This window comes from Protopterus annectens, chromosome 8.part1 (genome assembly GCF_019279795.1).
Source record: "Protopterus annectens isolate FY-2018-M chromosome 8.part1, PAN1.0, whole genome shotgun sequence".
NCBI classification, from domain to species: domain Eukaryota; kingdom Metazoa; phylum Chordata; order Ceratodontiformes; family Protopteridae; genus Protopterus; species Protopterus annectens.
Genome location: NC_056742.1, coordinates 537,488,552 through 537,508,781, shown reverse-complemented (window position 1 = coordinate 537,508,781; position 20,230 = coordinate 537,488,552). Strand labels below are relative to the sequence as shown.

General features: G+C 42.2%; 1 protein-coding gene across 1 annotated transcript in view; it reads left to right on the top strand.

Moving 5' to 3' along the window:
• The first annotated feature begins 5,633 nt into the window (after window positions 1-5,633).
• NUTF2 (nuclear transport factor 2) overlaps window positions 5,634-20,230 on the top strand; it is a 368,686-nt gene continuing 354,089 nt past the window's right edge. Inside the window, exons 1-2 of the mRNA XM_044081652.1 lie at window positions 5,634-5,723; window positions 5,805-5,939. Of these exons, the coding sequence (XP_043937587.1) occupies window positions 5,634-5,723; window positions 5,805-5,939 (225 nt within the window). The remainder of the gene's footprint in view (window positions 5,724-5,804; window positions 5,940-20,230) is intronic.

The following is a 20,230-nucleotide window of genomic DNA, read 5'->3' as shown; positions in this document are numbered from 1 at the left end:
TAGTCTAGTAATGACTTTTACTAGAGTAATGCACTTTAACATATTTCCACTTACTCTCAGAAGTCATGTATTGTGAAACCACATAAACAATACCTGTTAGTTTCTTCCGGATGGTTCCTGTTTGTGTCACTGACTTAATAGCTGTGCCATTTATATCTTAACTAAAAATTCAAGAGTAACTGTAGAATTAAATACCACTTGTTTCTCCGCTGACAGAAACAGGTGCGTCTCTCTTGAATTGTAGACTAACATTAAACATAACCAAGCAGCAAACAAATGATCTGTAGTCCTATCTCGCCTTCATTTTTACATATGGGATTGGCTTAGAGACTGCCTATTTACAAGCTGAAAGACTTCTAGTTGGCTCGTGGGTAGGTAGGTATCCCATGGTGCACTAGTACAATCCCCAGATCTTGTTTGCTGTGTCGACTAGTTCGGATGTGCTTCTCCTTGGCTCTGGTTAAGTCTTCAATTATTCATTTCCTTCTCTGAATCCACGTCAGGTTTACCAGTTTCTAAAGTGACCCTCTCAAATTGGATTTCTAGCTGTATAGCTTACATTTACACCTCCGAGGGTAGACCTTTACCTTTCAGAATCAAGCCTCATTCATCTAGATCTTTGTCTACCTCTGCTGCCTTTCAGGCTAGGGTTGCACTTGATAATATTTGTGCAGCAGCAACTTGGGCTACCCCTCACATATTTATTACTCTTTACAAATTGGATCTAACCTCCAGGGGTAGAGCATCCTTTGGTTCCACGGTACTCAGGAGTATATTTCCTTGAGCCACCGAAGAATAAGGTGCTAGGGACGCTGTCCCATATGTAAGAATGAAGGCGAGATAGGACTATCGAACATAAAGAAGTTTTGTACTCACCATAACATTCCATGTTTGTAGTTTATCTCGCCCTTCATTCTTATGAATCCACCCTCCTACCCCCATCCTTCAAGTACCTGGAGACAGATAAAAGATAGTCTTTCACTTGAGATCTTTTATTTTTGGCTTCTTTCTGTATTTTGTTATGTCTGTTAGCAGGAAACAAGATATGTGGACTGTACTGGTGCACCATGGGATACCTACCTAGCCACGAGCCAACTAGAAGGATTCCAGCTTGTAAATAGGCCGAGTTGGAGCCGAGGATTGGCTCTGATCCCATATGTAAGAATGAAGGGCGAGATGTGCTACAAACATGGAACGTTATGGTGAGTACATAACCTCTTTCATGTTTTCTAAACCTCTGAGCACTTGTGAAGCGTGATTAGCGAGTTGATCCATGAATGAGTCTTGAAGTATTTCTAAAGGTATGTGAAATTGTCCCATTCATCCTGAAATGACACCAAGTTGAATTTTAGTGCCTTGGACTGTATTTGCAGAGGTGTACCAGTCATATTAGACAACTGGAGCTGAGATTTTTTTATTTAACCACCCCACAATGGGGCTCTTTTTTCTAACACTCCCCTCCTCTGACAAGTTTTTCAGTAATAATATGCCTTGCTTGTAAACAAGAGGATTGCTTCTACTTCAGAATGTTATTGTCCTCCTTTAGTCCTTTTGGCCTATGTCTGTCCAGGCACATGTAACACCTGGAATGTGCCCACGTTGATACCTTACTAAAAGGATGCAAGGCCTAAACATGTCCTGCATGGACTTGACTCTAAGCCCTTTCGCTATATTCCACGTCTTTGACACTAATAAGTGACCTGAATCTGGCATATGAGTTATCTTAAGACCCATTACTAATGGAGTAACTTCATATTTGCAAGTCTTTTATTATGTCAGAAATACTCGATTCAGGTACCTAAACCTCTGCTGTGACATTAACAGAATGGTTTAGAGGGATAGATATATCGTGTAGACTGGTATGCAACTGCAGCGGAATAAATCCACGTAAAGCAAAGTCAGTGACGGTCTGAAAAGTCAGAAACACAAGTACAGCATGCAGAGAGTAGATATAGTGGCATGTGTCATACAAATCCACACTGGTCATGTAAAGGCAAACTGTAAGGTAAGCAAGCAGCAAGAGGGTAACTTGTAGACCAAACGTACTCTGCAAAGACCAGATCGTTCTGTAAAGACGGCGATAGTTTCAAGTGTGTTTTATACAGTGATTGTCCAAAGTAAATAATGGTCCAGTTTATTTCACACAGATGCACACTAGTCCTTAATGCCTGACTTTAAACTTGGCACAAGTTAGTCACCTGCAGTACAGCTAAGCCAAACCACTCCCAAGAAAAAAAGTTCAGTTTATTTTCTACAAATCCCCATAGTAGCCATCTCTTAATAACAACTGGTAAGCTTGAGAGACTTGAGAGAAGTTATTTTTTCCCGTACCACAGCTAACCACCCCTTACCCAAAATATTCAGTTTGACATAAATACACACTAGCCAGCTCTTAATGGTAGACTGCAAACTGAGAAGTGAAAAAGGCAAGCTAGTTTAATGCACAGCACACCTAACCAACCCCCTTCAAAAAAGAATCCTATTTATTTCAGCCAAATGCGCACCAGCTGGCCCTTAAGAGTATACGAGTACCAGAATAAGCTGAGCGAATGAAGAGGTAAGGTTATTTCCCACAGAACAGCCCCCCCCCCCCATCACCACCATACACATGCACACTAGCCAACCTTTGAAATTCTCAAATGAAAAGGACGAAATTATTACCATGGTTGCCACTCTCTTGTCCCCCAAAGCATAAAGATTTCAATTTATTCACACAAGTGTTAACTAGCTAGCTTTAATAGCAGAATTTAAACTGTGCAAATGAAAGATCAAGTTACTTTTCATCCTTGCCACAGAATACGTTCTAAAAAGATTGTTACTTCAATTCACAGCCCAGCTGGTTACCCTCACTTTACAAAAAGAGCAGAGTGCAATTAAAAAAATAAATATCCAATTACAAAACTTTAAACTTTCATTTCAGCCATAACACACCCAGTATTGCCAAGCCATGCAACCCCCCCCAAAAAAAAAATATATATAGTTACGCACAAAAGTAAGGAAACGTGTTTAGCTTCAGTCGTGTAGTCTACAATGCTCTAGCTGACTGACCTGTCCAAAGACATTGCTGTGACTAATTTAATTGGACATCAAAATCAAAACAAAAATGTACCCAATTCCACTGGTAGTTTCTAACTAAACTGCTGATTTTATAAATACATGCATTTCTCTCCAGTGTCGTATGCGTACCCCCCCGGCTTCATTTTCTTTATTTCCTCTCCAGTCCTGTTAGACATTTTCACACATGAATGCATAAAGGGGAAAACTATTCTTTTAAGATTTTTTGCCTTTTGAAGCTGAAGTGCTTGTGTAATGGGGGAAAACTGTCACTCTGGAATGTGTTTTCTTTTACCAAGCATCCTCTTACTGATTATACCTGGGGCGGACTGCACCATCCACAACCTCTTTCAGTCACCTCTTTGTACATTTATTAAGTATCTCTGGTATTTTATGGTGTTTCACATGATGGTATGCATGTTAGGATCATTAGAAATATTGTACGCAATAAATTGTTTGCAGATTTTGATCATGATGCAGTTGGCTTGGTGGCTCATACCTTTCTTGACAGTTGATTGCTATTTGAAGTAAAACATGGACATCTTCATTTGTTTTCATAAATAGTTATAGATGTATATCCTGGTAGCTATAGCTACATAATAGGATCATAGGAAGGATGATAGGAAGTTACTAGGCTATTGGCTCTGAGGCCCTTGCAAGCCTAGCCAAGAATTTAGCCCATGTTCTGACAACCCAGCACGTGATGCCACTGTCCAGCAGGGACACAGGTGGAGTACCAGGGTTGTGTCTTCTGTTCCCCATCCAGTTATCCAAGTTATGCTTAAGAAAAGTTAATGAGGTACTCTGCTTGACGTGGAGAGGGAGTGTATTCCACACAGTCTCTGGGACACTAATCTGTCCTGATGTAACAAACCAGGTTGAGGTCACGCGTGCAGTTACTCCAGTGGAGCTGGACTTGCAGATATGTAGCAGTCCCATCAAGGCAGGGTCTGAGATTGCTTTGTATGCCAGACAGAGGTCACCTCTGACAAGTCTGTAAGAGACTGAGTAGAGGGACAGGGCCTTTAGCCTATGTTTGTATACATTGTGGTATAATCTTGTACATTGTCATCTTTTGTACTGTAAGGTGTTTGCTTAGAGTTTAAAAAAACAATTGCAAGTGTTCGTGTATAGGAGTACCTGATTGGCAACTTCAGCATTTTTTTTTTCTTTTTGTTTGAAAGTTTCACTCTAGTAAAGAGTGTCTTTGTGTTTTCTGTAATGTTAATGTAGGTGGTGTTTGTCTACCTTAGGTGTCTCCTTCCCGCTTGTGCTATATTATCTGCTAAAATCCGTGTTTTTGGTGGGTGTTCCATGTTTCCTGTGCGTATGCCACATGTACAGTTCATCTTTATGGAAGGACATGAAAAGATGTATTGTAACACATTTTGTTTTGAACATATGATGTTTTGGGCTCAGGTTTTCGATTATAGTAGTACAAGAACAGGCCCTTTGCTGAGCAATTATGTTAAAGGAATGATGATACTTACGATCTTACGATTTTCTTAATGTAGGCAAAAGCATTATTTTATATAGCTGAGTAAGTAGGTGTTTCGGTGGAGATGGTGAAACCATGTCTTGTGAAGTGTTTAATGTTTTTCTATTTCCTTGTAAGTCATTAAAAAACATGATACTTTAACAGACTTAAGCATGACCATGCAGCAGATGTGTGCTTTATCCCTTCTACCTGGTTTACAGCTAACATGATACTTTAACAGACTTAAGCATGACCATGCAGCAGATGTGTGCTTTATCCCTTCTACCTGGTTTACAGCTTGGTCTCACTGTTTCAGACAGACCTGGTGTTAAGCAAATGGGCTGTTCCAATTTTAATAGGCTGCACATCACTACCTAGTCTGAGAAAAGCCTGCATGGTATTAGTAGGTATCTCTTTCCATTAGGGAGCATAGTTTAAGTTCGAGGACCTTAAAAGCCATTTGGTACTCTGATCTGTTGAGACCCCAAAAATTGTCTTCCTCCTATTTTGATGTTTGACATTGGCTGTGACATTTGGTAATCCATGCTGCTGCGTGTCCTCTAATGAGCCAGAGAGACTTCTGTCTGATGTGGTTCCAGGGGCTTGTTGCAGTTTGGGAAGTTGAGAGAGGGTGCCTTTGGCTGATTAAATGTGTGGATGCTAGGTGTTGTGCGGGGCAGTGGTCCAGGAGCCTATTAAATGCATGAGTGCTGGTTGTTGTGGCTCAGGGCAGTGCCCCAGGAGACTTTTAAATGCTTGAGCGCCGGGTGTTGTGAATCAGGGCAGTGCCCTAGGTGACTATTAAATGTGTGCACACCAGGTGTTGTGGATCAGGGCAGTACCACAGGAGACCATTAAATGCGTGAGTGCCGGGTGTTGTGGATCAGGGCAGAGCCTCAGGAGATTTTTAAATGCATGAACGCTGGGTGCTGTGGAGCCACCAAAGGCTATTACCTTGAATTGTATTCTGTTAAAATTTGAATACATCTCTGTTGGGCGAGCCTGTATTGGCAGGAAGAGGATTTGTAGAGGATAAATGAATGCTGTCCTTCATAACTGAAGGCATAATTATTGGAGGATGGAGCAGATTAGTTGCCTTAAGATGCCTGTAAAAAGTACCATCAGTGAATGGGATGCTGTGCAAAGAGCAAGCTTTATGGGGTTGCTGCAAAGTTATAGTGTTTTTGATGGGGTACTTTTTGAAATGTTTTTATGCTAGGTTAAAAATTCTGTCTGGCTATATCAGATATTTCTGTACAGCTTTTGAACACAGTTTTCTTTTGCCAGGTGTAGAATTGTATGCGAAAACCTGTTTAATATTTTTTTTGTATTCCAGAATGAAACATCATGCCTTACATGGGAGGGAGAGCAGTTTCAAGGCAAAATTGCAATCGTTAAGAAAATTACTGTAAGTTCCACCTTCATGCTTCACATTTGAGTATCAGCTTTCCTAGTAGTAAAACAAATGTAGTTTTACATGACCTGTTAAACAGAAGTTAACTGTTTTTGCTTAGGTTAAGCTTTTTGTAATTTGAAAGTTACATATTGAAATTACTTGGGGGTAACTTGTGTATTTTATGAAACAGACGTATTAAAAACTTTCACCTCCTTATATTGTGTGGAGCCTACAGGGGTGGTGTAGAGATGGATAGGATGAAACTTCTACTGAAGGAGAAAATGAACTCCGTATTTGTCCATGATCTAACTACATGAACTGGCCCTACTGCTCTTGTAAAGCTGGCAGGTCGTGCATAATCCAGTCAGTCTGCTTCAGTAGAATTAATTGTGTAAACAGTAGTTGACTCATCACCTTTGAAGCTGTCCCACACTCATCTCCCAACTTATGACTTCAGTAGTTCCAGGGAGATGCAAGAAGTATAACTTGATCACTCCGTTTATTCCTCAGTCATATTCATGATATTTAACCTATTCACCTGGCCTTCAGTTGTTTTAAATGCCTTTTGTATCATTATAGTAGGGTACAGGCAGTTGCTAAAACCATATGTTTCTTTGATCTCTTAGTAGAAAGAAAAGAGCCACACTTTCCACTTCGTGAACTTATAGTAGTAAGGCCATAACCCTACCAACTCAACACTCTCTTGTAACTGTGGTGGTTCTGTCTGACAGTGAAAGAAAATATTGTTAGTAAGTTTGACACTTAAAATTCAGTGGTGACTGAATACATTCAGAGATGGCAAAACTAAGGACATGAAAACTATCATGGCAAATGTGGACCACTTAAATGTCCAAGACAGTGATCTGCAAGATTTACAGCAAAGGCTTGTACAGTCCAAAACCAAACTGGAAATGTTTTGAAAGTAAATTGATGTATGAAAGTACAAGTTGTAGAAGAACATTAAATCTTAGAGGTTCCCAAAAGGGCTGAGTAATAGAAATTGTGTGGAGTATACGTTAGCAAGACTGGCTGAATGGACTAATATCCCACTGCAGGACATAGCCCTAGAAAGGGCACATCAGATTTCTGTCCCACAGAGCCTTAGATGTGTGAGATTGCTTGTGGCCCAGTTTCTAAGTTAGACCATGAAAGAAAGGGTGCTGGGTCTGCTGTGGAAACCAGGGAAAGAATATTTTGATGCAGAAATTTTTGTGCGACTGAGCTTGTCACTTAACACCATTTCAAGTTCAAGGTGGCTATGATGGCTTCCTAACAGCTGTAACTAATGAACGAAATCCCGATGTGGAAGCCCAGAACCAAGGGACCACTGCTCGAACAAGGAGTAGAAAAAGTAGAATTTATTGACCAAAAATCACACAGAGCTCCAGAAATACAGACAGGTTTAGCGCTTTCATCTGCAACAGGCAGACTTCCTCAGAACCAATTAACCAAATATGATCCTCTCTTTTAAAAACTGTTTGGCGCCAAAAACTTGGGCCATTGACATTTAATACAACATAGCCACAAAATATTTGCTGTTAAAACCATCGTGACTACAACTGTCACGTGTACAGAATAAATACCAATACAGAATCTATAAATGTATGGTGATCATATGAATAAATAAGTGTGTAAAAAATTATTAAAAAAGTCAACAGGATAAAAGGTGATATAACTAATGTATAAGTCACCCATAAATATTGATGATAATATAAGGAATATGTATAAAAGCCACTACATATCCCAATCAGTAACTATTCCAAGGACATAGTATTGAAATAATGTTGAAATAGTATTAAAATGGGTAAAAAATTAATCCAATAGTAAAAAGGGTTTAATACTTATACAATCATTTAACCCTGGACTTGTGGTGGCATCACATAAAATTTGCCACTTACTCTCCAACTTAGCTAAATATGCTTTCCAATTTCCTCCTCTCACTAGAACATCAGTGTGGTCAATAATGGTAAATATAAAGGAGTGTACAGGACCTCTTTCCATAATACGTTTACTTAAAGCATTATTGGGGTCCTTCCTTTTTATCTTGTACAAATGTTCATAGATTCTGGTTTTAAACTTCCTTTCCGTCTTTCCGATGTAGTATGCCGAGCAGGATATACAGCTGGCCAAATAAACCACTCTCATTGTATTACAATTCCCGTTCTTACTATATACATAAGTCCTGGTCATATTATTTAACCTTATCACCTTGCTACCGTTAATGTGTTTGCATTGACTGCAAGAACCACATCTCATAGTACCTTTATTATACTCCCCAGACATATTCTCTCCTTTGTTATTTTCTAACAAGTTTTTCAAATTGGCTGATGTTTTAAAAACACATTTAGGATGATTACCTATAATACAACTAATGTTGTCGGAGGTGGTTAGAATGTCCCAATGTCTATACAGAATTTCCTTGACTAAATTCGTGTAAGGGTTGAACCTAATCGCACAAACATTATTACCCTTGTACAAATCTATTTTGTTGGGGGCAACAAAAAACTTCCCTAATAGGGGTGGATATTTATTCCCCCATTCTTTCTTAACATAATTAAGGGTCTGAACTAACATGGCTTTTGGGTATCCTCTATTCATGAACATATGATAAATAGCGTCAAGTTCCTTTTCCATAATGTCCCTACTGGAAGACATACGTGCTGCACGTATACATTGTCCTTTAAACACATTTTTAAAAATGTGTGAAGGATGATTGCTTCCATAATCTAAATAATCATTTGAGAATGTCTCCTTCCTGTATATTTTGGATTTAAAACCTTTACCATCGGTACTAACAAGTATCCAAATAAGGAATCCCTTCATATTCTATTCTGTATGTAAATTTTAAAAAGTTAGTCGTATTGTTGATATATTCAATAAATTTCTTGATATCATCAGCAGGTCCTTTCCATAATATAAATAAATCATCCAAATATCTAGTGTACAAGGCCATGTTCTTGTAAAAATCACTAGAGAAAATATATTCAGATTCCCACTCGAGCATGACGAGGTTGGCAAAAACAGGGGCTCAAGAGGCCCCCATCGCAACTCCTCTGATCTGCCTAAATAGTTCCCCCTGGAATTGGAGGTAGTTGTGGTCTAAGACCAACCCCATCATGTCTACTATTAGACTGATCTTGTCCCAACTAAGTTCTGAATACTTGCGCAGACTATTGCAGAAGTATTCTAAACCTACTTCCTTGGGGATACATGAAAAGAGATCCACCACATCCACTGTAAGGAAGATTAAACCACTATCCCATAGTTCTGGGGTTAATTTCCCTAGAAAATTCCATGAATCTTTAGTTAAATGAGTTACATTTTGATATACGTGCTTAGTCCAGTGGTCAGTGGTGACCCCAATATTAAATGTCTTAGAATTGGAGCCTGATATAATAGGCCTAAAAGGAGTTTTTTTTAAACATTTATGTATTTTAGGAATGCCTATAATGTTGGCCATTCTAGGAAATTCCACCCTTAAAAATTGATATGTTTCATTGGTTATACGATTGTCTAACAGGTATTCCTCTATAGCTAGATCAGTCCTCTTGTAGCCAATATTTACTTGGTTTAAAGAAATCTCTTCATAATTTCCTGACAAATGTAGAATGTTGTAAATTTCTATATTATAGTCAAGGGTGTTAAAAATAACTAAACCTCCTCCTTTGTCTGGTTTCATAATTCTGATATTTTTGTTGCCCAGAATATTGTCCAGACATCTTCTCTCTCCTATAGTTAAATCGTCCTTATATAGGTTACCATAATCCTTGTTAATTTTAATATTGTTATATAAGTAATATAAATCCTTACATACTAGTTTTTCATAATGCGCTACTTGTGGATTGTACGCTGGTACATATACACTTTTCTTGGGTAGTTTGTTGTTATTATCTACCCTAAGATTGTTGTCCCCATTCTCACTAAATTGAATAGCCAAATTCAATCTACGGCTAAAAAATTTTATTTCCTTAATCATATCCACTATGTTAAACCTCGCGGTTGGTATGAATTTCATCCCTTTACTGAATAGGGTACAAAATTCCTGATTAACCTCAATTTCAGTAAAGTTATACACATTGAACCCATTGTAAGTGTGTATAATTGGGTAGTTCTTATTCGTGTATAAAACTCTTCAGTATCTACAAACTGGGGACTAAATTCAACCTCAAGATTTAATGTACTAGATGTATTCCTATCCTTCTGATTAACCTCTAATATAGCTTCACTTTTGTCCATATTTAGTACCTCCTTCTGTATTGTTTGGGGGCTGGGAAGAATCTTCCCCCTTGAAAATTCGTGTCATTCTCATATCTTCCCACCCTATATGATGGCTTCCTGACCGGAGTTGTTGGAAACCTTAACAGGTGCATCAGGCCATATTGATAGTGATTTTTACCAGGTGACACAGTTTTGCTCCTTTATGTAGAAGATGCCATTCAGAAAATAAAGCAGTCTGTAATGGAGCTTCCATCTGATACCACAAAGCAGGACTCTAATCAAATGGCAGGTGGTCATCATATTGTTAACTGCCGCAGTAACCTTCGCTATATGGGTTATATCCTGACAAAGATATAACAGCTGGCCAGCGTCCAAAGCTTCAGGGTGCATTCCATGTGGTCTAACTTTCTGGCAGCAGGAGCTGACCTAAGACAAGCTTGGGCATCAAGTCCTTAAGAACTTCCCTCCCAATGAAGAGTACGCTCACCTGAGCCCTTCAGGGATTAACATTCTGCTTGTGCTGTTCCTTTGCTGGCAGAAGTTTCCTTTGGGGAAAGGTTCATTCATTAATGTTTATGTATTACTTTCCTCTTAAGGAAAATTATTTTTAAGCGAGGTGTTTGTTTTAAAGGGCAGTCATGAGACTACTGCTTTTTAAAACGTAAATGCCTAGCTCCAGTTATATCGCACTGCATGCTACTGGATATTCCACATTTTACTGTATTTAGATGATTTCTTATTTTGCAGTGTTTTTTCAAACTGTCAGGACTCTGTCTTAACACAAGCTGGAATTGCAACAGAACATTCAAAAGTCTCCCTTTCTCCTCACAGAATTGAGATGATGATCTTCGTATTTCACTGTTGCAGTCATCACACTTGGGTTATCTGCCAGCAGGTAGCCTTCAGTTGGCTCGAATACTAGAGACTTAGTAGTTGTGTGTCGTTTGCTGTTGCTCCAGGACTGATGTCAGGTCGTCAGGGGTATAAAAACAGGCAGCCGATAACAATTACATCAGTCTTTCTTGCCGATGAGCCCAAAGCAGAAGCAGCTCACACGAGTGCCGGTCGGCCGCTGCCTCAGTTTGTTTCCAAATTGAATCATCCTGAAGTCTTTTAAAGCTAAGTACCCCATTGGAGATCCTTTTTTTCTTGCTCTAACTAATGTCAGAAAAAGTTACAAGTTGTCTTACCTGTGGAAAGCAAATACCACACAGAGATTTCCATTCTTACTGCGTCACCTGTTTAGGGCCAGACCACGACGTACCTCACTGTCTGTTTTGTGCCTTGTTCAACACCCGAACTATTCATCGTCGGGCCCTTATTGTCACTAAATATTTCGGCCCTTATTGTCACTAAATATTTGCGCTCTCATTCTTCATTTTCCAAAATGGCTTCGGTAAGCCATCCGACTACCGATCTTCCAAAAAAAAAAAAAAAACGTAAGGATAAAGACAAGACCATACAGGTCCAAAACTACCGATGACGCTTCCGTTAAGCTAGTCGCCAGTTCACTGGTACTCAGTAAGGCGCTTTCGCAGCCCCTGATGCCTGCTTCAATGGATTTGCAGGCAGCTACCGAGACCCGATTGGAGTCCGGTATGCCGCAAGACTCTTTAACTATGGAACCTGTGGATGAGCTACGCCTAAAAAAACAGACGACCCAAATTCAAGCACCTGCTTCCTGCCACAACACCAAATGCTTAAAATGGCAGAAGACCCGATTACGCTGATTAGGAGAAGCCAGTCTTCCCCTGCTAAGAGAAAAAGATATCTGTCCCCAGCAGCTTTAACAGACCAAGAGTCCGACTTTGAGGTATCCAATTATGAAGACATGCCTTTATCTGCTTATGAGGATTCAGATGCAGAGGAATCCATGTCATCTGCTTCTCCTCCATAGGATTTTTCTTTTGGCGAAACTTACATACTTTAACAGAGCATTTCCACTGGGAATGCCAAGACTATCCTCAGTCCATAAAGAGACTCAGAGAATTTCTAGATTTGCCACAACATAGACCTTTAGCAGTACCCCCAGTTCTAAATGTTGTGGATGATGTCTTTATGGAATCCAGACTAACTCCTGATACTTTACCCCCTGCTCCTAGGAAACCAGACAGGTACTTAGAGTCCCTGACCCTCACAAATTTTATTTCAAAAATCCTACTGCTGACCTAGAGATAACTCCCAGGGGCCTAAAGGTGTCAAAGCAGCTACAGCTAAGAATCCCACCCCGTCGGACAGGGATTCCAGAGCTTTAGATAGATGGGGTAAAAAAGTGTGTACCCCTGCAGCTCTCGCCATTAGGGCATTGAATTGCCAGTTTCACATGCTGAAATACCAGCAACATATTATAGGTTCATGGGTTGGTACTAGGCTATCTGCCCTAGGGCCTACACAAGCCTAGCCGTAACAATTCCCTGGCTATTTCTTCCCACAGTATTTACTTCCCTGGACTCCTGTATAGCAGGGCGACTGATTGTGATCCCCAGGGTGAATTTCCGATCTCCCATCCAATCATCAAGGTTCCTTTTGAAGAGGGCCAAAGAAGCACTCTGCTTGACATGTATGGGCAGTCTGTTGTTCTTGGTCAGGAAGCTATCCCTCCAGCATGTTTTGTTCATTGCGATGACAAGGTTTAGATCCCTGGAGCATGTCTCCCTGAGGGATTGGGATTTCTTTAAATGTAGCATGTTCAGCAGCTCTGGCTTGACATGGCCTTGTATGTTAAGCAGAGATCGCCTCTGAGTAGACAATATGCGACAGAGAGTATAGGTGGAGTGTTTTTTTTTTTTTTAGACTGTCAGCATAGGGCATTTGCTTTAGGCCTTTCATTCTTTTAGTGAGGTATTTCTGCGGCCTTTCCAGTTGTTGCAGATGTCTTGAGAGGTACATATCAAACGGGGAGTTGTATTCTATAATGGGTCGAATGAGGGATAAGTACAGTGGGACAATGACCTCCTTTTTTCTGGATGAAAAGCCCTTAGTGATGAGGTGTGCCACATAGAAGGATTTCCTGATTGTTGTGGTGATGTGGTTATCGAAGGTGAGACCACTGTCCACCTGTCTCATCACACTTGCAGTGTTTAGTGTACTGCCACCTATGTGGTAATTCACGGGTGCATGTTTTTTCCCAAAGGGAATAACTGTATATTTCTTGGCATTGAACTTGAGCCCATGGCTCTGGCACCAAGCATCTTTTTCTTTAAGGCCCTTTTGTAGAATATCCACATAATTTGGGGATTCAATAATGGCTCCCTGTTTGCAGTCATCTGCGAACTTTGTTAGCCAGAGTCCCTTAGTGTTGGCCTGTACTTCAGAGAAGTAGACGCCAAACGAGTGGTACCAGGACTGAACCCTGAGGTACTCCACTTGTCATTTGTCTGCAGCTGGATTTGGAGTCTGCTACTTTTACAGTGTAGGTTCTGTCAGTAAGCCAGTTGGCAACCCATCGAATAATGTAGGGACTAATGCCCAGATTAGTAAGTTTATCTATGATTCCAGAGTGGGAGATGGTGTCGAAGGCCTTGGCAAGGTCCAGATAGGCTGTGTGGACCACCTTACCCTTGTCCACGGCTCTGGAGACTGATTCGAAGAAGTCAGTCAGCTTCAGGAGACAAGATCAGCCCTTCATGAACCCAAACTGCATGGGGTCCAGTGTTTGAAGGTTGCCACTTTAGTAAAAATTATCTACCTTTACAGACTTGGCAGAAAATAATTATAAGAGCTTATGTATTCTGCAAGCCAAATCAGCAAGCATACTTTGCAATGTGGCTTTGACACCCTAGAAGCATCTTGCAGGGCAGCAGTCACTGGTTCTGCACTGAGAAGGCATCCTTGGCTTAAGGAGCAGACCTAGTCAGACCATGTCAAATCAAAATTACTAGATGCTTCTTTGAACAAGGATAATCTGTTTGGCACCAAAGCAGAAGAGGTTCTTAAAAAGATGGAAGAAAAGGCTAAATATATGCAGACAGTCAAAGAATTCTTGTATGTACAGCCTCCTAGATTCAGTAGGCATTGCCCCTCAAAACATTGGTCCTTTCCAGCCCCTTCAAGGCCATCTCAAACTAGACCCAGGGGAAACAGACCCCCCCCCAAGACTACAGTCTCGGGATATGCAGAGATCTAAGCAATGGAGTCCCTCCACTTTAAAACACTCTGAGTACTAAGCCACCCCCGTACAGAAATAATTCACAATCACTTCTCAACTCCTCTCCTCACCTCTGTCCAACTGTTCATGCCCCTAGGAGGAAAATTTGCAAAAAACTGGACTTCCATCACCAAAGACTGATGAGTCCTCAACATTGTATAACAGGGTACAAATTTTACTTCCACTCCTTGCCAACCCCAAAAGGGTTCCCAGATCTACCTTCAATCCAGTGGGCAGAAGCACAAAACCAAATTCAATCCCTGCTCTCCTTAAGGGCAATTCAGCCTGTTCCTGCAGAACAGATTGGTCAAGGGTTCTATTCCAGACTTTTCCTGTTACCCAGAAATGGGGGCACTTGGCACCCAATCCTAGATCTCTCCATTCTAAACACCTTCCTGGTGGTACCAAAATTCAAAACACTCACCGTTTAGTAGCTGCTTCCTATGCTGGCCAAAGATGCCTGGTTAGCCACCCTAGACCTAAAAGAAGCCTATCTGCACATCCCTATCAGAGACTCGTGCAGGAAATACCTATGCTTCAGGGTAGGATCTATGCATCATCAGTTCTCTGCACTTCCCTTTTGGCTTATTCACTGCTCCCATAGTATTCAAAAATGCCTGGCTGCAGGCATTGCCTACTGCAGACCGAAAGAAATTCAAATATACTGTATTTGGACTGCAGGATTCAGGTAGACAGTCAGGAAATGCTGTTGCAGCACCTGACATTTGTAAAGAACCTTCTAACCTCCCTGGGGTACACTTTCAATGAAAAAAAAGTCAAAACTAGTCCCCAGTCAAAAGATTGTATTCCTGGGAGCAAGCTTAGACACAGCATCCCAGATGGCATTCCTTACTCCAGAAAAACAAGCCTATCTGACAGGCTACTCCTCTCAAATGGCCACCAGAACCCAGCTATCCGTAAGGAAAATCCTGCAGGCCCTAGGGTTCATGACCTCTTGCATTCTACTAATTCCATATGCCAGACTGCATATGAGGAAACTTCAATGGTACTTGAAAAGTCTTTGGTTGCCAACATTCTCAGGAACTGGAAACTGTCATTCCTATCATACCTTGTCTAAGGGCAGAGTTTCTTTGGTGGGCAGCAGCATGCAACCACAACAAGAGACTTCCCTGTACTCAATCCCACGCCGCCCAGACCCTAACCACAGACGCATCAGACTATGCCTTGGGGGCACACCTGGACGACAAGTGCATTAAGGGCCGCTGGAGTCAAAGTCAAATTCATTTGCACATCAACCAAAAAGCGATGCTAGCTGTCCAGCACGCTTTAACAGCTTTCAGATCTCTACTCTCACCAGGACCTCTGCTAAAACTCACTGGCAGACTTGAGCAGAAATCTCCTAGGCCCACATGAGTGGCAGTTAGAGCCCAGCACCTTCAGCCTTCTGACTCAGAAATGGGGGACCCCCGAGGTGGACCTCTTTGCCTCCCCCTGCAATCACTAGCTCAGCAAATTCTGCACCAGGACACCTCACAGCAGGGGCTGGAAAGTGGCTGCCTATCCTTCCAATGAGTAAACCTCTCTCTATGCATTTCCCCCTCTGCACCTTTTCTCAAGAATATTGCTCAAGATAAGACAGGACAGACCAAGAACAATCCTGATTGCCCCAGACTGGCCACACCAGCCCTGGTTCCCATTACTGCGCAGCGTGTCACCCTGGCACCTACCCCAGAGGCTGACCCTCCTCACTCAGCGGGGAGGACAGATCTTCCATCTGCAACTGCAAACCCTTAATCTTGCAGCCTGGCTTATTTCTTGAATTCTCCCCCAGTGATCAGCCTAAGCAAGCAGGTGCTGGATGTCATTCTGGAAGCCAGAAGACCCAGTACAAGGAAATCCTTTGAGGATAAGTGGAAAAGTATTGCTTCTGGATTCAGTTTAAAGGGGAGGACACAGCACTGCCCTCCCTATCTCTAATCCTGGATTACCTAGAAGATCTACTCCACAAAGGGATATCCTTCTCCTCCATTAAAATCCATGCTTCTGCCATCTCTGTTCATTACAACATTGAGCCACCTCTCTTCTCTCACCCTCTCATCAAACAGTTCCTGAGAAGGGCAAACAACTTAAGGCCACCAAGGAGAGCACCCATCCCTGCTTGGGATCTTAACTTTGTACTGGAAAATCTCACGTTACCCCCGTTTGAGCTTGCAGTGTCAGCAGAGTTAAAATTCCTCTCTTGGAAAACAGTCTTGATTCTGGCCAACACTTCTGTTAGAAGAGCATCTGAGCTACAAGGACTTATGGCTGTGGAACCCTTCATTATTTTTCATGCTGACAGGGTGTCCCACAGGACTAATCCTTCCTTTATGCCTAAAGTAGTGTCAAGTGTGGCTCTCAATCAGTCTATTTTCCAGCATTCTTTCCTAATCCCCAAAATAAAGGTTAAGGGATCCTGCACTCCTTGGACATGCACAGACAGCTCAAATTCTACCTGGATAAGACTAAGCTCTTCAGGAAGTCTGACCAGTTACTACTCAGTTTTGCCCCAGGGGCAGAGGGCAAGGCCATTTCAAAACACAGTTTCCAAATGGATAGCACACTGTATCCATGTCTGCTACAAACACCATGGGAAACCTGCCCCTCAGGGGGTCAGAACACATTCCATTAGAGCAGCTTCTACCTCTACAGCATTTCTCAGGGTAGTCCCTACCAGGGACATTCTGGAAGCTGCTAATTGGAGTTCTGTACACACATTCACCAAACATTACCACCTGCCTATATTTTCCAAACCCATGGCGGGTTTTGCAACAGCAGTCCTGCAGGGCATACTAGCAAGCCCAAACTGTTCTTGACTGCCCTCCACCCTTTCTTCAGCTTTGGGAATCAACCCGTGTGTGATGACTGCAACAGTGAAACACGAAGAACATAGTACAGTTGTGTGCACTTACCATAAATGTAGATGTTCGAGTGTATTCACTGTTGCAGTCCTGGTTTCCCTCCCTCCAGACCCTTTTACTCCCTCGCTACTCTGTGTATATTCCTCTCCTCTTACAGGGGTATTGGTATTTACTTTTTACTGGTGGTGATTTTCCCATCATAGCTTAGCTCCCTATTGGGGGGGCTCCAGACATTTTGAGGCAAGAAAAACTGATGTAATGGCATCTGTTGCCTGTTTTTATATCCCTGACGTCAGTCCTAGAGTGACAGCAACCGACGCAGAAATAACAAGTCTCTGGTATTCGGGCTGACTGAGGGCTACCTGCAGGCAGATAACCCATGTGTGATGACTGCAACAGTGAATACACTCTAACATCTACATTTATGGTAAGTGTACACAACTGTACTTTCATCTTGTTTCACTGTTGCAGTCATCACCTGTGGGTTATCCCTGCTGTGGTAGTCCTTGGCCGGTCCGAATACCAGAGTCAGTGTTTTTGTTGCATCAGCTGCTGTCGCTTGCTGGCTGACGTCAGGTCGTCAGTGCTATAAAGGAAAGCAGCCGACGCCATAAAACCATTCTTTCTTGCTGTGGAGCCCATAACAGAAGCAGTTCGTAAGTGCGCCGGTCAGTCGCTACCAGAGTTTGAATTGCAGCTGAGAACGTCTAAAGCTAAGTACCCCATTGGGGATCCTTTTTTTCTTGCACTAACCGAGTCCGACAAAGTTAACAATTGTCTCATCCGTGGTAAGCAAATACCACACAGAGACTTCCATTCATACTGCGTCACTTGTTTAGGCCCAGATCATTATGTTCCCTGTTGATGGTTCTGTGCCCTCTTTAATGCGAGAACCATTTGTCGTAGAGCTCTTTTTGTAGCCAGGTATTTTCATTTTCAGTTTTTGCATTCTGAAATGGCATCTATCAGCCAACTATCCATAGACATTCTGAAAAAATATAAGGATAAAGGTAGAGACAAGACCACACAAGGCTAAGCCTTCTGACGACTCTACCGCTAAGCAGGTTGTCAGTTCTCTGGAATTCTGTGAGGTGCCTTTGCAGCCCCTGATTCTAGATTTGATACCTTTGCAGGCCTCTACTGAGACCCTTTTGAGTGTGGTGTGCTGCAGAAATCTTCTTCCTTTTCCGAGCCTTTAGTTGTCTCTGCCTTGGTTGTGTCTGGAGCCACGACGCAGGCACTGGCTTCTGAGGAACCTTTCGCACTACTGAATCTAGACAAAATAGGATGTCTTCTCCTCTGACTACTGTTTTAGACCGATGAATATTCTTAGGCCGAGAGACAAGGCCACTACTAGGAAAACTACCTTGAGCCACCATTTTACCCCTGTTCTACCACCCCAAGCTCCAATGCTTAAAATGACTGAGGATATTATCACCATTATCAGGGGTAGTCAGGCCACACCTACTAAAAGGAAAAGGGACCCTTCCCCTTAAATTTTGACAGAACAGGATTCTGAGGAGTCTGATTATTCAGATTTTGAAGAGGAACAACCTCCTCTTACTGCTTATGAGGATTCAGATGCAGAGGAACCCATTCCTTCTGCCTTCCCACCAGAACATTTTTCTATTGGGGAAATCCTTCACACCCTTGAGGAATATTTCCACTGGGAATCCCAGGACCTCCCTCAGTCTAAGAAAAGTCTTGAGTTTCTAGACCTGCCCCAGCAGAGACCCTTGGCCATCCCCCCCATCTTAGAGGTGGTTGATTATGTCTTCCAGGAATCCAGCTTAACTCCTGACGTCCTCCCACCTGATCCCAGAAAACTGGTATTAGAGTACCAGATTCCCACAAATACCTGTACAGAAATCCTGCTGCAGACCCGGAGGTCATTACACAGGGACCCAAAGGAGCTAAGGCTAGTTCTGCAAAGAATCCTACTCCTGACAAGGACTCCAGAGCTCTGGACAGATGGGGTAAAAAAGTATACACCTCTGCAACCTTGGCTAGCGGAGCACTCAAACTGTTAGTTCCACATGTTAAAATACACTTTGGAACTATTAAAAGATTTCTACCTTTCCTGACTGTGCCAGTTCTAAACTGCACTCTACTTGCCAATGGTTAAACACTCTTTACACTGTGGATATGACACCCTAGAAGCCTTAAGCAGGGCAGCAGTGTCTGGATCTGTCATTAGGAGACCTGCATGGTTGAAGGAACAACCTCTCCCTGATCGTGTCAAATCTAAATTACTTGATGCACCCTTGGATAAGGACCGCTTGTTAGTAAAATCAGAAGAGGTGCTTAAAAAGATGGAAGACAAAGCAAAATCAATGCAAACAGTAAAAGATTTCCTTTGGGTACAACCGTCTAGGTTCAGCAGGAATTTTCCCCTCAAAACACTGGTCCTTTCCTGCACCTAGCAGACGGGGCAAGGTAAGCACCGCAGGAACAGACCATCCAGATTCCTTCCCGGGGACAACAGAGAACCAAACCGTGGACAACTTCCACTTCAAAGGCAGGGAGTTCTAAGCCATCCCTCTATGGCAAAACTCTCAACGACTCCCTCTCCCCCCTCTGCCTTTTCACTCACCAAAAACTAGGAGGAAGGCTCTCCCCCTGCAAAGAGAATTGTCTTTCTGTAAAAAAGGACCAGTGGTCTTAAAGGTAATTTCTCAGGGATACTAATTCTCCTTCAGTGAACTCCCAATTCCAAGAGGGTACCCAGACTTGCCTCCAAATCAGTGGGCAGAGGCATTGAAACAAGTCCAAACTCTCATATCTCAAGGGATAGTAGAACCTGTTCCCGTAGATGAAACAGGCAAAGGCTTTTATTCTAGACTATTCCTTGTTCCCAGAAAAGAGGGAACTTGGCGCCCCATTCTAGATCTAGCCATTCTGAACACCTTCCTGGTGGGCCCCAAATTCAAAACACTAACTTTGCAGCAGCTGCTGCCTATGCTGACAAAAAATGCCTGATTTGTTACCCTAGATCTAAAAGATGCCTACCTCCACATCCCCATAAGGGAATCCTGTAGGAAATTCCTTAGCTTCAGAGCAGGCTCGCAACACTTTAA